A 19,886-nucleotide genomic window follows, 5' to 3' on the forward strand; every position below is an offset into this window, starting at 1 on the left:
CTGGGGATGGACGTACTGGGGAGTGAACCCAGGACCTCGTGCCTGCTAAGCATGTGCTATGCCACTTGAGCTATACCTTTCCCCCACCCTGCCACCCATTTTAAAATCAGTTTGTTGTTGTTTTTGAATTGTAGTTCTTTATATATCTCTAGATATTAATCCCTTATCAGCTATATGGTTTGCAAATATTTTCTCCCATTCTGTGGGCTGCCTTTTCGCTCCCTTGAGAGTATCCTTTGGTACACAAAACTTTAAAATTTTGAGATGGTCCCACTTATCTGTTTTATCTTTTGTTGCCTGTGCTTTTGGTGTCATATACGAGAAACAATTTCCACGTCCAAAGTCATAAATCTTTCCCCCTGTTTTCTTCTGAGAGTCTTATGGTTTTAGGTCTTATGTTTAGGTCTTTGATCCAGTTTGAGTTAATTTTTCCTTGTGGTGTTACATAAGAATCCAACTTCATTATTTTCCATGTGAGTATCCAGTTTCCTGACACTGTTTGTTGAAAAAACTGTCTTCCCACCCCCCCCCATTGACTGTCTTGGCATCTTTGTCGAACATCAATTGACCATTTATGTGAGGGTTTATTTCTAGGGTCTCTATTTTATTCTATTGGTCTTATGCTAGTACCACCCTGTTTTAATCACTGTGGCTTTGTAGTAGGTTTTGAAATCAGGAAATGTGAATCCTCCAACTTAATTTTTCTCATTTCAAGATCATTGTGGCTAGTCAGGGTCCCTTGAGTTTTAGAGTTTTAGAATGAGTTTTCTTTTTTTAATTTTTTGTATGTGTATATATTATTGAAGTATGGTCAGTTTACAGTATTGTGTCAATTTCTGGTGTACAGCACAATGCTTCAGTCATACCTGAACATATATATATTCTTTTTCATATTCCTTTTCATCATAAGTTACTACAAGATACTGAATATAGTTCCCTGTGCTGTACAGTGTAAATGCATTTTGTGAGAATCCTCCTGTATTTCAAAACAAGAGACACTCTGCAAGTTCAGTGGGTGTTGTGTGTGATTTGATGGGTTTGTAGATGTAATTCTTGGTGTATTTGTGGGAGAGGGTGAGCTGTGAGTCTCTCTACTCTGCCATCTTGGCATCTCCCCCCTAGAATGAGTTTTCTATTTCTGTAAAAATGCCATTGGTATTTTGATAGGGATTGCATTGACTCTGTAGATTGCTTTGAGTCATAGTATCATCTCAAAGATAGCAGGTCTACTGATCCATGAACATGGGATGTCTTTCCATTTATTTAGGCCTTCTTTTTACATCTTTCAGCAATGTTGTAATTTTAAGTGTACAAATCTTTTGCCTCCTTGATTAAACTTATTCCTAACTATTTTATTATTTTCAAAGCTACTGTCATGGAATTTAAAATTTTCTCCTTTTCAAAATGTTCATTGCAAGTATATAGAAATCAAACTGATTTTGTGTGTTGATTTATATTCTGCAACTTTGCTGAAGTTATTTATTAGCTCTAACAATTTATTGTGAATTCTTCAGAGTTTTCTACAATTAGGTTGTGTCATCTACAAATGGAGATAATTTTACCTCTTTTTTTCCAATTTGAGTGACTTTTATTTCTTTGTCTTGTCTAATTGACCAGAGCTTCCAATACTATTCTGACTAGAAGCAGTGAAAGCAGACATCCTTATCTTACTCCTGATCTTAAAGAAAACACTTTCAGTTTCTCACCACTGAGTATGACTTAGCTGTGGGTTTTTTACATATGCCCTTTATCATGTTGGGGACATTCCCTTCTGTTGAGTGTACATTCATTTGTTGAGTGTTTACATCATGAAATAGTGTTGGATTTTGTCAACACTCTCTCTGCATCAGTTGAGATGATCATTCTATTAACATTGTATATTACACTGAATGATTTTCATATGTTGGCCCACTCTTGTATTCCAGAAATAAATCCCAGTTGGTCAAGATACCTAATTCTTTTAATATGCTGTTCATTTCAATGTGCTGGTAGTTCACTAGTTGAATTAAGTTTACTAATCCTTTGCTGAAGATTTTTGCATCTCTATTTATAAAGGGATATTTGTCTGTAGTTTTCTTATAGTGTTTTGTCTGGCTTTAAGTTGGTTAATTTTTCCATGTGGTGTTACATAAGGTATCTGGTATAAGATGGAAGTATTCCCTCCTCTTCAATTTTTTGGAAGAGTTTGAGAACAATTAATGTTAATTCTTACTTAAATATTTGGTAGAATTCACTAGTGAAGCCAACAAACCTTGGGCTTTTCTCTGCTAGATTTTTGGTTCGATTTCCTTTCTAATTATAGTTTTAGTCAGTTTAAGTCAGTTTTAGTATATGTGTTTTTCTAAGAATTTGTCCACATCATCTAATTTGTCTAATTTATTGATTTTAAGAGCTGACAGTACTATCTTATAATTCCTTTTATTTCTGTAAAATTGGTAGTAATGTCCCCTCTTGACTAACTGATTTTTGACAAAGGTACAAAAGCAATTCAGTAGAGGAAAGGCAGTTTGTTTTTCAGAAATATGCTGGAACAATTGAACATCCATAGGCAATAAAAATAAACTGTGATCTAAATCTCACATATTATATGAAAAAACCTCAAAATGGATCATAGGTTTAAGTGCAAAAGGTAAAACTATAAAGCTGTTAGAAGAAAACATGAAATCTTTTGGAACTAGGATTTAGTAAAGAGTTCTTAGACATGACTCCAACAGCTTGACCCATAAAAGGAAAAAGTGATAAACTGAACTTCATCAAAATGTAAAATTTTTGCTCTATGAAAATCCTTGTTAAGAGGATGAAAAGATAAGCTACACACTGAGAGAAGATACATACAAACCTCCTGTCTGACAGAGGACTCGTATCTAAAATATACAGAGAACTTTCAAATCACAACATTAAAACAATAAACAATACAATTAGACAATAGCCAAAAACAAAAAAAACCACGAAGACATACTTCACCAAAGAAGATGCATGGATGGCAAATAGGCACATGAACACATTGCTCAACACACCTGCCTGTTAGGAAATGCAAATTAAGACCTCGATGCAACATTCTCGTACACTCAAAGTATAAAATAGTGACAATACCGAATGCTGGTGAGGATTCTGAGCAACTGGATTGCTGGAGGGAAGGTAAAATGGCACAGCCACTCTGGAAAGTAGTTTGGCAGTTTCTCAGGCAGCTCAACATTCAACTATCATAAGACTCAACAGTTGCACTCCTGGGTAATCGCATTGATGCAGGAGAAATGAACATTGATGTCCACCCAAAAACCTATACGCAAGTGTTCTTAGTGGCTTTATTTGTAACAGCCTAATATTGGAACCACCTGGATATCCTTCACTGGATGAATGGTTAAACAAACGGGTACTTGTATTGCACGGAATACCAGTAAGCAATAAAAAGGAATGAAGTGAAAAATACAAGCAGCAACTTGGCTGGATCTCAAGGACATTTGGCCGACTGAAAATAAAGCCAACCTCAACAGTTTACATACTGGTTGCTGTGGTGGTTACACAGATCTCTGCGGGGGATAAGATGACAGAGAACCATTTACACACCTTGTACCAAGGGCAGTTTCCTGGCTGTGATGGCACACTGCTGTGGTCTAAGATGGAATCACCGGGAGAGACTGGGTGAAGGGGACACAGGACCTCTCTGTACTAGTGTCGCAACACCCTAGACGTGAGTTATTTCAAATAAAAGGATTTTTAATGCCCTAGAGGGGAAGGTAGGATAGACAACCTTTGATGGACTATAGTTTGTTTTAGATGCGTATTGTGGTTATGTTTTTTAAAAAGAGACTCCTCATCTCTTAGACACCTATACTGCCATATTTACAGGAGAAATTATGTCACATCTTGGATCTGGTAGGAGGGGATATAGATGATGAAACATGATTGCCCACAGGTTGAGAACTGCTGAAGCTGGATGACGTGTGTACGAGGTTCATTATATTGTCATCTCTTTCTCGGTACACATCTGAAAGCTTCCATGATAAAATAGTTTAAAAACATAAATGAAGTAAAATGACGAGGGTTCCTTGAGGCTCCTGACTCTGTGTGTCAGGAGTAAGGCTTTTAGTTCCTGCTCCCTCCCTGGGCTCACACCACTGGGCTCCCAGGTCACTGCAGGGGACCCCATCCTCTCTTATTAACATAACAGGAGATGCTTTTTATCACTCATCACAGGAAATTCCAAGGATTTTAGGAACTCTGTGCCAGAGCTGAGGATCAAATACCTATTTCTTATTATAAATCACACGATTCCAGATTCTAACTACACACAGTACACAAAAATCATTTCTAAGTGCATTAAAAACTTAAATGTCAAAAGAAAAACTATAAAACATTAAAGGACAACATAGGAGAACATCTGTAAAACTTTGCGGTTGACAAGAATTTCCTAAACGCAAAAAATATAAAGCATACATGACAAGATTAATAAATTTGTCTATATTAAAATGAAGAACTTTCTTAGAAGCACCTTAAAGAGATAACATGCCACCAACAGGGAGATGATACTTGTGACACAGATGGGTGGCAAATTTAGTATCCAGAATGGAGGGGAAAGTGTATGTATATAAAAATCTATACTTAGAAATAAATTTTTTACATTAATGATTATATTAGAGATAAAAAAACCAATAGACATAGACACTTCACATTAAAGGAAATACAAATAATCCATAAACATAGATAAGACATCCAACTCATTAGTAATCAGAGAATTTTAAATTAAAAATACAGTAAGACATGTGATAAAACAATCCCACTCCTGGGCATATATTGGAAGGGAACTCAGATTCAAAAAGCTACGTGCACCCCAGTGTTCACAGCAGCACTATATACAATAGCCAAGACATGGAAACAACCTAAATGTCCATTGACAGATGACTGGACAAAGAAGGTGTAGTATATTTATACAATGGAATACTACTCAGCAATAAAAAAGAATGAAATGATGCCATTTGTAGCAACATGGATGGACCTGGAGATTGTCATCCTAAGTGAAGTAAGCCAGATAGAGAAAGAAAAATGCCATATGATATTACTCATATGTGAAATCTTGAAAAAAAGAAAAAGGAGGACATTAATGAACTCATCTACAAAACAGAAACAGACTCCGAGACATAGTAAACAATAAGTTACTGGAGGGAGGGATAAAGTTGGGAGTTTGAGATTTGCAAATGTTAACCACCATATATAAAAATAGTTAAAAAAACAAACTTCTGTTTAGCACAGGGAATTATATTCAATACCTTGCAATAACCTTTAATGAAAAGGAATATGAAAACAAATAGAAGTATGTGTATGCATGACTGGGACATTGTACGGTACACCAGAAATTGGCATACTGTAACTGACTATACTTCAATTCAATAAAAAAAAAAACTACAGTAAGATACCATTTCATACCCATCAGCCTATCAAAAATGAAAATGGCTGCTGACACCCACCGCAAGAGTTGGGAGGATGTGGTGTATGGGGAGCTGAAGGCTAAATTGTTAGGCTAGCTTGGGAACAGTTTGGTGTACCCAGGACCCAGGGGTGCCACACCTAGCTGTCTATACCCAAGATCGTGGATTCACACCAGGATAATGATTTCACCCACGGGTGGCAAAAACCTTATTCGCTATTACAATGGCTCATGACCCTCCAAAGAGCCACAGAACTGAAAATATACAGTATATTTGTGGTATTAAAATTCCACTGGAAGAAATAGGAAAACAACATATAAAAGTCTCTTCGGGTCAGGGGGCAATCAGACAAGAGGCTGGGAGTCACTGCCTGGGAGAAACTCTGGGATGTGAGCCCAGGCAGCACGTGGGTCTGTCTGCAGCTCTGTCGTTCAGACCAGCAACAGCACAGGAAACCACCCACGGTCCTGCAGCCATGCAGCGCACCTGTAAAACAGGAGACACTCACAAAATTCAGGACTGAGCATCAGTGAGAATGAGTCATCACACCTACATGAGCAGTTCAGTAAGGAAAAAAAATCAATCAGAGAAGAAAAGCTACTGGATGGTTCCATTTATATGAGGTCAAACCGTGCAAAACTCAATAGAAATAAATGCTAAAACAAAGACAAGCACAGGTATAATTTATTAAAAAAGCCTGACAAATTGGCCATCTCTGAAGAGAGGGGGGCATGGGATTGGAGCAGGGTGTACAGGAGGTTGGATTCTGATTCTGGTGTTTTCTTAAACAGGCTGATAAGTACCATGGGAGTTCATTTCATTAATTTTCAAACAATATTTGCCTGCATATACTGTACATTTCTTTGGAGATGAATACACATACACACACATATATGTATATATATACTTCATAATAAATGAGTAGCATTTTTTAAGGGCCTTGTGCCATGTATACGTGACACACTGGTAAGTGGTTTTAATTGCAGTCAACAGGAGGGGACTTCTGAGTGTGAAGCGTGTCAGATACTTGTGTATTACATCATATTGCAGTGATGGTGGGACTCTTTCAACCAGATGACATTTTTGCAGCAAGAATGGTTTGAAAGCCGGGTTCCCCAACCTTTCCCCTCCTCTCAGAGAAAGAGCGTTTATCCAGAAAGGCTTGCCTCCTTTTCTGCCTGTTCCCTCCATCACCTCCCCTTTGCCATCTGCGCTCTCTCCTTGCAGCCCTCCCCGATGGAGCTCTGGACCCGGCCCTCCGTGTGGACGAGGCGGGCAGTGAGGAGGACCTGTACGAGGACGTGCACAGCTCCAGCCACCACTACAGCCACCCTGGAGGGGGCGGCGAGCAGCTGGCCATCAATGAGGTAGGGTCAGGGCTGCGTGGGTGACGGGACAGGCCTGGGACGTGCCGCCTGGCTGTCTGGGCAACTTCAGCACACACTTGCCGGCCTGGATGTCTGCAGTCTCTCTGTTTCAAGCAGATGACAGTGGCACCAGGCACACAGCCCAGTGTCAGCCTGTGGCTCTCACTTTAGCATGTGGTGTCCAGGAGCAGAGCTTGTCAAATACAGGACCTCCCCCCTCCGCTCTGCCCTTCTGGGGTCTATAGGGAACCCAGAATAGCAGGTGCGGCACCCAGGACCTGTGATGTGACCCCTGTAACCCTGTCCTGGGGTGGAAGACCCTCCCCTTGGTAGGAGGGAGGCCAGGGCTTAGCCCCTGACCCTCCGAGTGGCCTGGGCAGGACCAGGGCACAGCAAGTGATTTCTTTCCTATTGACTTCAAGAGCTCAGAAAGTACTGGCATTGCAGGGAGGTGGTGTAGCTCACTGGTAGAGTGTGTGCCTTGCACGACATGGCCCTGGGTTCAATCCCCAGTATTTCCATTATAGGTAAATAAATAGAAAGCTAATCACCTCCCCCACAAAGTAAAAAAGTAAATAACAATTTTAAAATGTGATATAAAATTGCCATTAAATAATGACTTATTGAAAATCCGTGATGCATAAGGAATAAACATGCAAATGTGTTGGTTTTTCTAACACGTGAAGTCTTTCTTTAAGGGCTTCTTGGAAGCTCTTTTGAATGGAAAGTGCTCCAAAGTGGTGTCGTCTTACGCAGAATTCAGAGAATGGTTCGCTTTTCCTTGAAGACTCAGCTGCCCTCCTCAACCGTGGGGCCCAGCCCTGGTGGGAAGCCACGTGGGGCAGGGGAGAGCCTTACACACGTGGATGGCAGCTCCTCCTGCCAGCGACCAGGTGTGGAGATGGGCGCAGGTAACCTCTGAGCATCGGTTGACTAAACTGTACATATAGGGTAGCCACACCTTTACAGGAGGACTGACTGAAATAACAAATGTCAGTAACCTGGACGTGGTAATCTTCCATGATGAGGATGACTGAAGAAGGAATAGTAACAGAAAGCCTTCGGGAACTTTGAGGGGGTGTGGGGTTACCTGACTGGCCATCGGGGTTGCGCTGTTAGATCTTGTGTCCGCTTTTTATAGCCGTGGTCTCCGACCTGGTGGGAATCCCGGTCCATGACATGCTGCTCCCGGTGGGGAGGTGTCTTTAGGGCCCTGGATAAACTGTTCATTCTAAGATGCTTTGGTTGAGGAAAGCCGAGAGCCAGGAGTGCTCTAGAGGAACAGACAGGCTCCGGCCGAGGGCATGCTGATGAGGGAAGTGCAGGTAATTTAGGTTATGAATTGGGTAATATTTATTTTTGCTGCTCAGAGAATTTGTTTCCTCTTTGGTTCATAGTTCTTTCCCGGCATTTGGGGTTGCTGAGCGGACAGGGTGGGGATGCTGTGCCCTCTGTTTAGAGCTCTCAGAGCTTCCAGGCTGCTGGTCTGCCCTGGGCCCTGGTGTGCCCCCAGGGGGCAGGTGGGCAGGTCCAGCGGAGGCGCCCCTCCAGTGATGCAGCGGGCTGACCTGGTCGGTGCCCCGCAGCCTGCTCTCCCCAGGGGACCCACCAGGACTTACAGATGCTAATACAGAATCCCTGTAGTGGGCAGCTCGGCCTGAAGGGCAGGGCCTGGGTTTGACCACCATCCTGCCCCTGACTAGTGCAGGACCCGAGACAGGTCACTCCCTTCTTGGGCCTCTGTTTCCTCCGTGTGGGGTGGATGTGGCACCTGGGCCCTGCGGCAACGTAGGAGAGTCACTGCGCCCCGGTATACGGGGTACCGGGAAAGGCAGTATTCATTGCGATTCGTTGGCAGCCTTCAGTAGATGCACTTTATCTGAAATTCCAGGGGTTAGGATGTATAGGTCAGTGGTAGAGCACATGCTTAACATGCAGAAGTCATGAGTTCATGGGTTCGATCCCTGGTACCTCCAGTTAAATAAAGTAATAATAATAAATAAATAAACCTAATTACCTCTCCCCTGCCCCCCCAAAAAGAAAAGAATCTCCTAAGAGGCATAAGGGGATTCTCGGGTGAAAGGCTGGTTCACTCAGTCTTGCGAGAGCGGCGCGTCCTGATGGGGGTCCCCGCCCCTCGCACTCACCGTGTCGCCGCCTGCGCAGGCGCGGCCGGAGGGCTTGCTGGGGGTCCCCGTGGGTTTCAGGCTTGGAGCTGAGCGCAGGGACAGAGGTCGGAGGGAAGTCCGTCCTAAGTACCATTTGGCTCGCTCAGAGATCACACATTCACTTATGTTTTCTAAGAACACGTGGGTGTCGCGTTCTAAATTGAGACGCTTTCCTGCTCCTGTTGGCCTCAGAAGGAGAGAGCCCTGCTCAGTTTCCTACCTGGGGAGGGAAAGCACCTGGCCTGCAGGGCAGGGGACCCCGGAGGCGAGGGGACGGGGTCAGTGAAGCTCTTTTGGGTCTTGGGTAAGTGAGGAGGAGGAGCGAGTGTGTGAGACCATGTGAGGGTCTGCGTGGGTGGTGTGTACATGTGACACACTGAGTGTTTAGCGTCTGTCGGGCAGTGTCGCAGGCCTGGGATGGAGCTGTGCGGGGGCTGTAGTATCGCCTTCAGGGAGCTGACCCTCGGACGGGGCGGGCAGTGCACGTCTGCGGGCACCTGGCCTTTTCTGCTTCCGCCCTCGTGGATGAGGAGAGGGTGCCATGTCTTGTTCATACTGTATTCCCTGTGCCTAACTTGTGCCTCGCACCTCCTCATTGTCGGGTTCCTGCAGGATGAGTTAACGTTGGGGCCCAGAAGTGTCCCTCTCTCCTTTCAGCACTGTCCCCTCTAGGGCCTTCTCCAGATGCCCGTGCCCCGGGCCTGGGACCGCCTGCCCGATACCTCGCCCTCCTCCCGCCCTCTCTCTGCCTCCCACTCTCTGCCCGAACCCGCTGGGCCAGACAGCATCCCCGAGGTCAGGCCTGAGGACATCCTTGGCCCAGGGATTTTTTTCTGAAGAGTTGAGGCCTGAAAGGAGGAGGTGTCTTTGGAAGACATTGCTCCCTTTTCATTTCCATCACCCCCCAGGCAAGTTGTGAGAGGGGACCAGAGGAGAGTAGGGTTCAGTTCCTGGCCAGGAGACCTGGGGTCTCCTTGTGCCCCCAGTGCCCTGCAGACGGCAGTGTCTCCCCTCCCTGCCAGGCCGCCCTGCTCTGGAGGACAAGCTCCTGGATCATCCTGCCAAGAGGAGATGATGCTCAGACTAGAGGGCAGACAGGTCTAAAGCTTGTCCTCCAACCTGGGGCTTAAAGCATAAAAGGAGCCTTGCCCACAGTTAGGCAGCACAGCAGGTGGACCGCAGGGTCACCGAGGGGAGAAGGCAGCCCGGCCGTCCTCTTGCTCCCGGCACTTCTTGGTGGAGCATTTAGGGAACACTGCAGCCGCAAGTCCCCTCCATGGAGTCAGTGTGACCCTCTCTCTAGGAGTTTCTTTCTTCCCAGTGCCTGTGATCCTGGACATCTGTCTCTGGACCTGCATGGGCTCTTGCACTCGCTCGCCAGCCCCGGGGATAAGCCCAGTACTTGTCTGTGTCCCAGATACCTCGGGTGCGCCCTGTCTGGACAACAGCTGGACATGGGTCTCCGAGAGGCAGGGCAGAGGTAGCTTGCAGCCCCGAAGCCAGGCCTGCAAGTGATCTGTGACCAACATCCCAGGGCAGCTTTCCTCTTCCCTCACCCTCCTGAAGCCCCGCCCCAACCCCACCCATCTCCCCATCTGTGTTGCCCCTGGAAGACCTGCAGAGCCACCCAGCCAGCCTGGTGGGCCATGCCCTGCAGCCTCCTCCATTCACCCTCCCCTCCCCGACTTGGATCCATCCGGCCTGAACACCTCAAGGGCATAGGTCTTTGCCTCTGAGCTGTTCTGGGTTGGTTTTTCTGTCATGAAATACACAAGAAAAGGCTGTTGCTGCCGTCTTCCCTGCCGTATGTCCAGATCACCGGGATCTAAAGGCTGGGTGTCCCGGGTGGGACAGAGGCCACCTCTCAGTCCTCCATCCTGGCCCAGGTTCAGAGGTGGTCATGCCTCTTAAACTCTCCCAGGCTCTTCAGCTGAACAAGGGACAGAAGCCCCACCCAGAATTGGGCCACAGCCGAAGTCCTAAGGCTCAGCCCCGAGGCCAGACGGCAGACCAGCAGGTCCTGGAGACACACAGCGTTCAGTGCCGTGCTGACCAGTGACTTCCCAAACCACCCTGACCGGCCCTCTGTGCCCACCTTCCTGGGTGTCTGATGGTTCTGGAACCACTGGGGCACAATGAAACATCTGACCCAAGTCAAGGGTTCTGAGCCACACCCCACCAGAGGGCACGCCACACAGCTTTACCAGAGGAGCACTGAGATTTGGGGTGGCAGGGAGCCCCCACAATCCTCCTGAGAGCCTGAGGGAGAAAATCTTGAGACAGTTTTTTGAAACTCTGGGTAGGACCAGAGGACTGTTTCTCCCAATGAGACAGATGGAGCCAGGCTGAACTAGATCTGTGGGAGGCAGACAGCCCACATCGCACCACCCACTTGGCCTCTTCAGCAGGATGGATACAGCCACGGGTACCCTCATCTCTGCTCACCCACGTGTGTAGTGCGGCACACACACAGACGCCCAAGCGCACAGCCACCCACCTAGGAGCGCCCAGCCTCTGCGCACCATCCCTCCAGGGGCTTTTTCTGCCACGGGAGTCACAGTGCTAAGCACGGAGCCTCGCAATCTGTGCCCACATCTGAGCTGCTTTTCAGGCTCGTCGGCCCCCTCAGCTGCAGCCTTCTGCCCTATCCAAGAGGCCCGGTGACTGGAATGGAGCTCCCCACCATGGAGGGAAGAGGATGCCTGCACGTGAGCTCTGAGCTCTATAGGTTAAGGTTGCAAGGCTCTGTCAGGGAGGCCGTAGAAGCAAAACCCTAGGTACCTGACATGAGGGTTTTTTAAAAGCTCCTGAACCCCATGCAGAAGAATGAAACTGGACTCTCGAAAAACAACTCAAATGGATGAAAGACTTAAATGTAAGGCCTGAAGCCATAAAACTCCTAGAAGAATGCAAGGAAAAAGCTTTGGTCTGGGCAACGATTTTTGGGGATATGACACATTTGGAAAGCACAGGCAGCGAAAGCAAAAATAGACAAGTGGGATTGCATCAGACTGAAAGCTTCTGCCCAGCAAAGGAAAACCATCAATAGATCGAAAGGCAACCTAGGGGGTGGGAGAATATTTTGCAAACTGTATATCTGATAAAGGGTAATATCCAAAATGTGCAAGGAACTCATGCAACTCAATAGCAAAAGACACCCAAATAATTCGATTTGTAAATGGGCAGAGGGCCTGAATAGACATTTCTCAAAAGAACACGCTCAGCATCACTTGATGTTCCAATGTCAGGGAAATGCAAATCAAAACAATAATGAGATGTCACCTCACACCTTAGGATGGCTGTTATCAAAAAGACAAAAGATAACTGTTGGTGAGGATGTGGAGAAAAGGAAACCCTTACACACTGTTGGTGGGTGGGTGTGTAAAATGGTGTAGACACTGTGGAAAACAGTATGGCCGTTCTCAGAAAATTTAAAGAACTATTATATGATCTAGCAATCTCACTTAAGAATGTATATCCAAAGGAAGTGAAATCAGGACTTTGAGGTGATATATGCACTCCCACGTTCAGGGCAGTGTTTTTTCAAGAGATAGAAACACCTAAGTGCCAGTCAGTGGATGAATGGATGAAGAAAACTGTGGTATATATACGATGGGATATTATTCAAACTTAAAAAAAGAAGGAAATCCTGACATTTGGAACAGCGCAGATGAACCCGGAGGACATTATGCTAAGTGATGCAGAGAGACATAACACTGCATGATCTCACTTATGTATGGATTCTAAAAGTCAAACTCAGAGAAGCAGAGTAGAACGGTGGTTGGCGGGAACTGGAGAGAGAGAAATGGGGAGGTGTGGGTCAAAGGGTACAAAGTTTTAATTATGCAAGATGAGTACGTTCTGGAGGTCTAACGTACCGCAGGGTGAGTATGGTTGGCAATGCTGTATTGTGCTTGAAATGTACTGAGATTAGCGCTTCAGTGTTCTCACCACACAGATAAAAAGGTAACTCTGTGAGGCCATGGATATGGTAATTGGCTTGATTCTGGTGATTATTTTATAGTGTATATCAAAATATCAAGTTGTGTGCAATTTTTGTCAATGATACCGCAGTACAGCTGGGTCGGGCAGCGGGAGGAGCCGGCTGCTTTTCCATAGGAACAAAATGCTGTTCTGATGGGCAAGGTCAGTAAGGAGAGGTCCTGCGGCAGGGCGCCTCTGGAGCGCCGCGGCGTGGATCGCGCCCGGCTGTCCAGTGTTCAAATCCTGGGCGATTTATGACGGGGCGCATTGCCTGACCTTTCAGAGCCGCATTTACTCATCTGGGAAGTAGGGGCGGGTCCCTGAGGCCCCGGCACCCACCCCCCTCGACGAGCGCCACCGCGGTCACCTGCGCGCCCGGCCGGCGCGGAGCCAGGACCGCCGAGACCCCGCCAGAGGAGGCGCCCCGGGCGGAGCGCGGCGCACGCGGGAGCCGCCCGGCCCCGCCCCGCCCCCGCCGGCCGCCGTGTCGCCGGGTCGCCGGGCCCCGGCCAGGAGGACGCGGTGCGCGCGGCGCCTGCGGCGAGGGAGAAGCAGGGCCGAGCGAGCGCCGCGGCTCCGCCCCACTCCGGGCGCTCCGGCCGCCCCGCCGCCGCCCTATCGCGGCGGGATCTCCGGGCGCGGGGCCGGGCGGCCGGGCGCCATGGCCAAGGCCCCGCAGTCCCGGCGCCGCCCCGCGCCGCCCGGGAGCGTCCTGCGCGCCCTGCTGCGCTGCAACCTGCCCCCCGGCGCCCAGCGCGTGGTGGTCTTCGCCGTGCTGGCGCTGCTCGTCCTCATCAACGTCGTGCTCATCTTCCTGCTGGCCTTCCGCTGACCGCCGCGGTGAGTGGTGCCGGCGCGGGTCCCCTCCGCCGCGGTCCGTCTTGCCTGCCCCCGCGCCCCGGCCGGGTCCGCCGCCGCCCCCAGCCCCCAGCGGCCGGGCCCCGGGAGCCCAGCCCCGCCCGCCGCCGCCGCCGCCGGCCGAGGGTTGGCCTCCCCTCCAGCCCCGAGTGCCGCGGCCGGTGTGTGTGTGTGCGCCCCGCGGGGTGCGGCCGGGTGGGTGACTTAGGAGCGCGGTGACGCGTGTGCACCGAGCCCTTACCTCTGTCCTCTGTGTGTGTGTGTGTGTGTGTGTGTGTGTGACTAAAATGGCGCGTCTGCGTGTGTAACTGAGGATGCAGATGCAGCTGTGGCCGCGCTGTCCGCGGTTGTCTGGGAACCGTGCCATGTGACCAACGTGTGCGCCGAACTGGACATGCGTTTCTGCGTGGCTTGAGATGTCCGTGGAGGATGAGTGGGCTCCTCTGCTCACGTTACCTGCGGTTGCTTTGCCCATTTTAGGGTCTCAGTCAACATGCCCCCTCCCCACTGCAAGCGGAGCCGCCCCACCCGTGCCCCCTGCAGCTGGGCTCTCCGAACAGCCCCGCCCCCGCTGCGTGGCGCGGGAGCCGAGCCTTGTTCCCGGACGGTCGGGGTGGAATCCTCCACTGGCCTGCGTGTGTAGGAGAGAGAGAGATGGGGCAGGGTGGAGAGGTGATAGGTGGTCATGGCGGGGCACTTGGAGGCAGAGCCTGGCTTTCCCAGGCCGTTCAGAATCTCAGGGGCATAAAAGGGAATCCTGCCCCCTGTCCCTGGCTTGTCTTACTCTTGACCTTGCCCCTCCACTGGGACAGTCCCCCACCTGTCCCCACATAATCTCCCCCCGCCCCATGCCTCGGAGCCAGTTTCTGCTCTTCACCGCGAGCCCAGTGAGCCCGGACCGCTCGCCCCTCAGCCTGACCAGCTTGAGCTTTGGCTTTGGTGCAGCTGCACCTCAGCTAGAGTGCCAGGACGGGGCTCTGTCCAGAAGCCCACCCAGTGGTGGCCCTGGTGACCTCTGGGCTCCCTTGAGGGAGAATGCCTCTCTGACCTCCTGGAGCTCCGTTTTCTTGGTGACACCAAATACAGGGTTAATGTCATTGCCGTACCTTGTCCGGGTGCCTCCCGTTTGTGGATCTGCACAGGAGCTTGGTGACCTGGGGAGAGCATATTGTTACTGTGGGCTCTGATGGGGACCGAGGCACAGGGAGCTCAGGGGGGTTGCTCATGGCTGTGTCAATCAAGTGATCCCTGTGCCCGGCAAAGTGCTTGGATAGAAAATAACAAAGGTGACCAACCCCTTCCCCAACCACCAAGGGCTGCACGATGACTGGGCAGGATGGCTATGAGGACTGGTCCGTAAAGGTGTCTGGAACCTCTGGGAAGCCCTGCCTCTGCCTCACACCTAGAGCCCTCTCGCAGCTGAGCAGAAAACCATCTGTGGAGGGTCGGCAGACAGAAGCAGGGGCGGGAGGCACTGGGCCATGCAAGAGGGGCTTTTGCTTGGGGCTCATTTGAGGGAACGTGGGGACAAGGGGAGATGCCTGACCTGGTGACTATCAGGCGGGAATGAGCTGGGTAGGGAAGTGGTTGGACCTGTATGTGCCACTCATGTGACCTAAGGATGGATAGCACCCACCTGCGATCAACCAGATTGTTCTCAGGAGATCAGAGCATAGCATCCTGCTAGCCAGCTTGTGAAAGTACGCTGGCAGGTGCGTGTTGGGGGATGTGCAGGAACAGAGAGTCTCAGACCCCTCACTTCTCCAGGATCAAAACTACAAAACTTAATAAACAAGCAGTTTTGTTCCCTGCCAGATCCAAACTTCAGTTTACCTAAGCAGTTCCAGGTGTGAGCCCTCCCAGTCTCAGTAACTCATCACCCAAAACATACAAATCTTCCCAAGTAGCCTCCGTCCTGCTTTGTGTGCACACCCGTGGTCACTGCCCCTGTACGGGGATGTTCACCTGCAGCTGCGTCCTCATTGGCTTTGAGCTACTCTGCTTCCTCCTGGTCTGGGGCCAGATCCATCCTCGATGGCAGCCTGCCTGTGTGGGCGTGCCGACTGTGGGCCGCCCAGCCTGATGCCTGCTCCCTGGCTGTGGCAGGCTGGCTTCTCTCCAATGGCCTCACTAAGTCCGCGGTCTCATCCCAGCCACACTGCAACCAGGAGGTTCTGATCCCGGGGCCAGGCCTCCCTGCAGAAGAGGACAAGCCCGCAACAGGTCTTTTAGCTAGTGTGAGTGCAGTGCCTTCCTGAGGAGGCCTGCATGCAGCCCCCAGGATTAGCCCAGTGCCCTGTGCCCAGGGTCCCTGGGTGGGCCTCGGGAATCTGCAGCCCCTGTACGGCTGCTGCCTGTGAGGGTGAGTGTACACGTGAGCAGATTATTCTGAGCGTGCTTTCACTGGCATTTGGAGCAGCTCTAACCCCCAGAAAACACGAAGAACTGGTGGTGTCTGAACATGCTTCCTCAGACCCCACCTTGGAAGAAAGGCCCCACCTGAGCGGACTCTGGTACCCAAGCATCGCACCCCCACCTCCCACCCTGCCCCTCCAGGGCGCTGTGGGGGCCTCTCAGACAGCGACTAGAATTCAGAGACTCAGCCAGTCCTGCTGCGTCTGCTCTGGTTGGAGTTTCTGTGGGAGGACTACCAGGCACACTGCCACACACCCGTGAGGGGACAGAACAGCGGCTCAGAGGAGGAAACAGCACAGAGGGCCGTCTAGTGACGCCCCGAGGTCCTACTGCTTAGCCAGAGAGCCAGCCCTTGGTCCAACACTTAGTCCCAGCAGAGCAGGGCACGGACCTCACCTCTTGGGCAGCACCCAGCCCACCCCTCCTCCTGCCTGGAGCCCACAGAGCCACTCATCATCCACGGGGCAGACACTGAGCCCACATTACAGGAAAGCAGCAGTCAGCCTGAGAGGAAACAGAGTTCTGAGCACGAGGGCTGGCTGGGAGGGTGCTGTCTCCCGGCCTGGCCTCTCCGGGCAGCAGAGCATCCTTCCTGATGCGATGTCTGGTCACGTGGGAGGGAGGAATCACTCCAGTTACTTCCGCAGAGAGAAATGAACACGGAGAATTGTTGGCCAAGTATAAAGTGGCTGAGTCAGTAACCAAGTGCACAAGAACAGTCCAAGGTATCTGTTACAGAGGTGGCACCTTCCTCTCTAGAGCTGAGAATATAGGAAAGAGCCTGGGATAATTAAAACTGAGAATCCGATGGGGTTGAGACCTAGAGCTCTGAGGAGGGGTGCTGCTCAGCTGGTGCTCGGGGGTGGGGTGCCCTGAGGCTGGTTCTGCAGGCACGCCAACAACACTGTAGACCCGATCCACTGCAGTGGCTGGGCACCGCCGTACCCGGGGGAAGCGGCATTGCTGCTTGTCAGGTGACCTCACAGGGACTGCACATCCTCAAGAAGCCAGTAAGAAGGAGCAAGCCCCTTCTCCCTCTAGCTCTGAGGTCCCCTCCCACGCCATGATAGGAAAACCTGGTGGGGTGCAGCCGGGAATGCATCACAGAGCAGGGCAGAGACAGAGGAGAAGCTGAGAGGCGAGAGTTTAATTACCAGCCCAGTGAGGATGGGAGGAAAGTGTGCCCTGTGTGGATTCTGATTCTGTGGCTCTGCGGGATTCTAGCGAGATCAGATCACTCTAGGTTCCATCCTGAGCCCCTGCCAGTCTGGACATGCCCTGGGCATAGCCCTCCCTCCCAACCCCCTACCCAGAGCTGCTGGCTCAGTGGGAGCCTCCGTCTGCTCCTCTGTAACTTGAGTAAGGGGCAGGAGCGCCTCACCCGACCGAACTCCTGTCCTCTCTCCACAGCTCATCAGTGATGGAAGCGTGGTCTGTGCCGAAGCACTCTGGGACCATGTCACCATGGATGACCAGGAACTGGGCTTCAAAGCTGGGGATGTCATCGAAGTAATGGATGCCACCAACAGAGAGTGGTGGTGGGGCCGCGTCGCCGACGGCGAGGGCTGGTTTCCAGCGAGCTTCGTGCGGGTAGGGCCCTGGCCCGAGCTGCTCCCAGGCCCAGAGAGGGCCACCTGGCTCTGCCCCAAAATGCAAGCCTGAAACTGCCCTGGGTTTCATGGCTGTGCAGAGACTGCAGGACTGGGGCTGGGTGGGTGGCAGTCAGGAATTGTGACCCAGCCTTCTTCCTGCAGAGCCACCACCAGCTCCAGCCCTGGCTCCACCTGGCCGATCCCCCCAGGGGCCCTCAGTGGCCAGAGAAGAATGGGTCAGAAATGATGGGGTGTGGATCCCTCCCACAGGGAGGGGATCTGCGGGTCATCTCAACTATAACTTTCAGGACAGTCCTGGGACCTGGGGGTGGTTACCTGAGAAATTGAGGCATGGACGACCTAAGCTTTAATCCAAGAAATCACAGGGAGGGGACCCGGATCCTTCCTCAGCAGCCCTTGGTCTCCATGGAAGGAATCCAAGTGCAGCCTCCGAAAGGCCGCGGAGAGAGCAGTGGAAGGGGTGGTCCGGGCCGTGGTTCATCACTCCTCCTGCACCAGACCTCCTGGAGAAACTGCCCTCTCTGCACCCCAAGCCTTTCCTAGTTACAGACAGAGCTGGCAGGGCCACCTCACCATCCACTTCCCTCAAGCCCCAGGAGGGCCCAGTAAGAGCAGGCGCTGCGCCAGAACCCCTGGAGTGAGCGTCCGCTGGTTTCAAGCACCGCGGGCGCCCTCAGACCTGTGGTCCCGCGTCCGGCTGGGCATTGTGCGGGTGAGGGGGGAGCATCCTGCCCCAGGCCCCCCAGGCCCCGATGGGCCGATGGCTTCCCCGAGCCTCAGGTGCCCGCCGCCGCCGTGTGGGATGCGGGGCGCCGGCCCCGGAGGGAGACTGACCGGCCGCATTGCCTGCAGCTGCGGGTGAACCAGGACGAGCCTGCGGACGACGAGGAGCTGGGGACCGGGCACGGCGGGGCCGGGGACGGCGGGGCTGAAGCGCAGAGCAGCAAGGACCAGATGCGGACCAACGTCATCAACGAGATCCTCAGCACGGAGCGGGACTACATCAAGCACCTGCGCGACATCTGCGAGGTGAGGCCCGCGGGCGGGCGGGGCTGCGAGCGGGGCTGGGAGCCGGGAGCCCAGGGAGGGACCTGACCGCCTGCGCCCCCAGGGCTACATCCGGCAGTGTCGCAAGCGCGCCGACATGTTCAGCGAGGAGCAGCTGCGCACCATCTTTGGGAACATCGAGGACATCTACCGGTGCCAGAAGGCGTTCGTCAAGGCGCTGGAGCAGAAGTTCAACCGGGAGCGACCGCACCTGAGCGAGCTGGGCGCCTGCTTCCTGGAGCACGTGAGCCCGCCCGGCCCGGGACCCCGCCCCCGGACCCCGCTCCCCCACCTGCCCAGCCGCCCTCACCCCTCAACACTGCTCTAGAAGCATCTCTGCTTCTGCGGGGCCGGGGGCGGCAAACCAAGTCAGAGCAGGCCCCTCAGAACATCCCCGATTTCATTCAGAAAACTGGCATATGGTCAAAATATCTGCGGAAGGCCCTGCTGAGAAAGCCTGGTGGCCACAGACAGGAGCCTGCCTGACTCGGCAGAGGTCTTTCACGCCCCTGGGCATCGTTGTGCCTGGCTTGTGCCCAGAGAAGTAGGTAGCCCCTGCGCCCAGCTCCAGAAGGAAATGCAGAGGCTCCCCCCCCCGCCCCCTCCCCATCACTGCCCGTGGCCCGGGGGCGGGGCGGGGCTGGGCGCGGGAGACAGCCACCCTCACCTCCAGCTGTGCCCCCAGCAAGCGGACTTCCAGATCTACTCCGAGTACTGCAACAACCACCCCAACGCCTGCGTGGAGCTGTCTCGGCTCGCCAAGCTCAGCAAGTACGTGTACTTCTTCGAGGCCTGCCGGCTGCTGCAGAAGATGATCGACATCTCCCTGGACGGCTTCCTGCTGACGCCCGTGCAGAAGATCTGCAAGTATCCTCTGCAGTTGGCGGAGCTGCTCAAGTACACGCCCCCCCAGCACAGGTAGGAGGGGACGGGGGAGCAGGGCGGCCTGAGGCTCTCTGCTCAAGCCTCGGGGCAGGCCTGTGTGGTGTGCCAGGCGCCACTGTGGGC

The 19,886-nt window shown here is 51.8% G+C and overlaps 2 protein-coding genes across 3 annotated transcripts in view; both read left to right on the plus strand.

Annotated features, from left to right (window-relative positions):
* The window catches only part of ARHGEF4 (Rho guanine nucleotide exchange factor 4), a 200,017-nt gene that overhangs the window by 174,955 nt on the left and 5,176 nt on the right, over window positions 1-19,886 (plus strand). For both annotated transcript variants that reach the window (XM_072960762.1, XM_072960763.1), the window contains 5 exons: window positions 6,654-6,793; window positions 17,629-17,808; window positions 18,684-18,860; window positions 18,943-19,122; window positions 19,564-19,796. In XM_072960762.1, coding sequence (XP_072816863.1) covers window positions 6,654-6,793; window positions 17,629-17,808; window positions 18,684-18,860; window positions 18,943-19,122; window positions 19,564-19,796 — 910 coding nt within the window. The remainder of the gene's footprint in view (window positions 1-6,653; window positions 6,794-17,628; window positions 17,809-18,683; window positions 18,861-18,942; window positions 19,123-19,563; window positions 19,797-19,886) is intronic.
* Window positions 13,607-13,777, plus strand: SMIM39 (small integral membrane protein 39). Its single transcript, XM_072960771.1, has one exon. It carries the CDS (start codon window positions 13,607-13,609, stop codon window positions 13,775-13,777), a length of 171 nt encoding a protein of 56 aa, XP_072816872.1.

This window comes from Vicugna pacos, chromosome 5 (genome assembly GCF_048564905.1).
Source record: "Vicugna pacos chromosome 5, VicPac4, whole genome shotgun sequence".
NCBI lineage: Eukaryota > Metazoa > Chordata > Mammalia > Artiodactyla > Camelidae > Vicugna > Vicugna pacos.

Excerpts from the sequence above, each read along its gene's own strand:
- SMIM39 (XM_072960771.1), top strand. The coding sequence starts at position 13,607 with ATGGCCAAGGCCCCGCAGTCCCGGCGCCGCCCCGCGCCGCCCGGGAGC.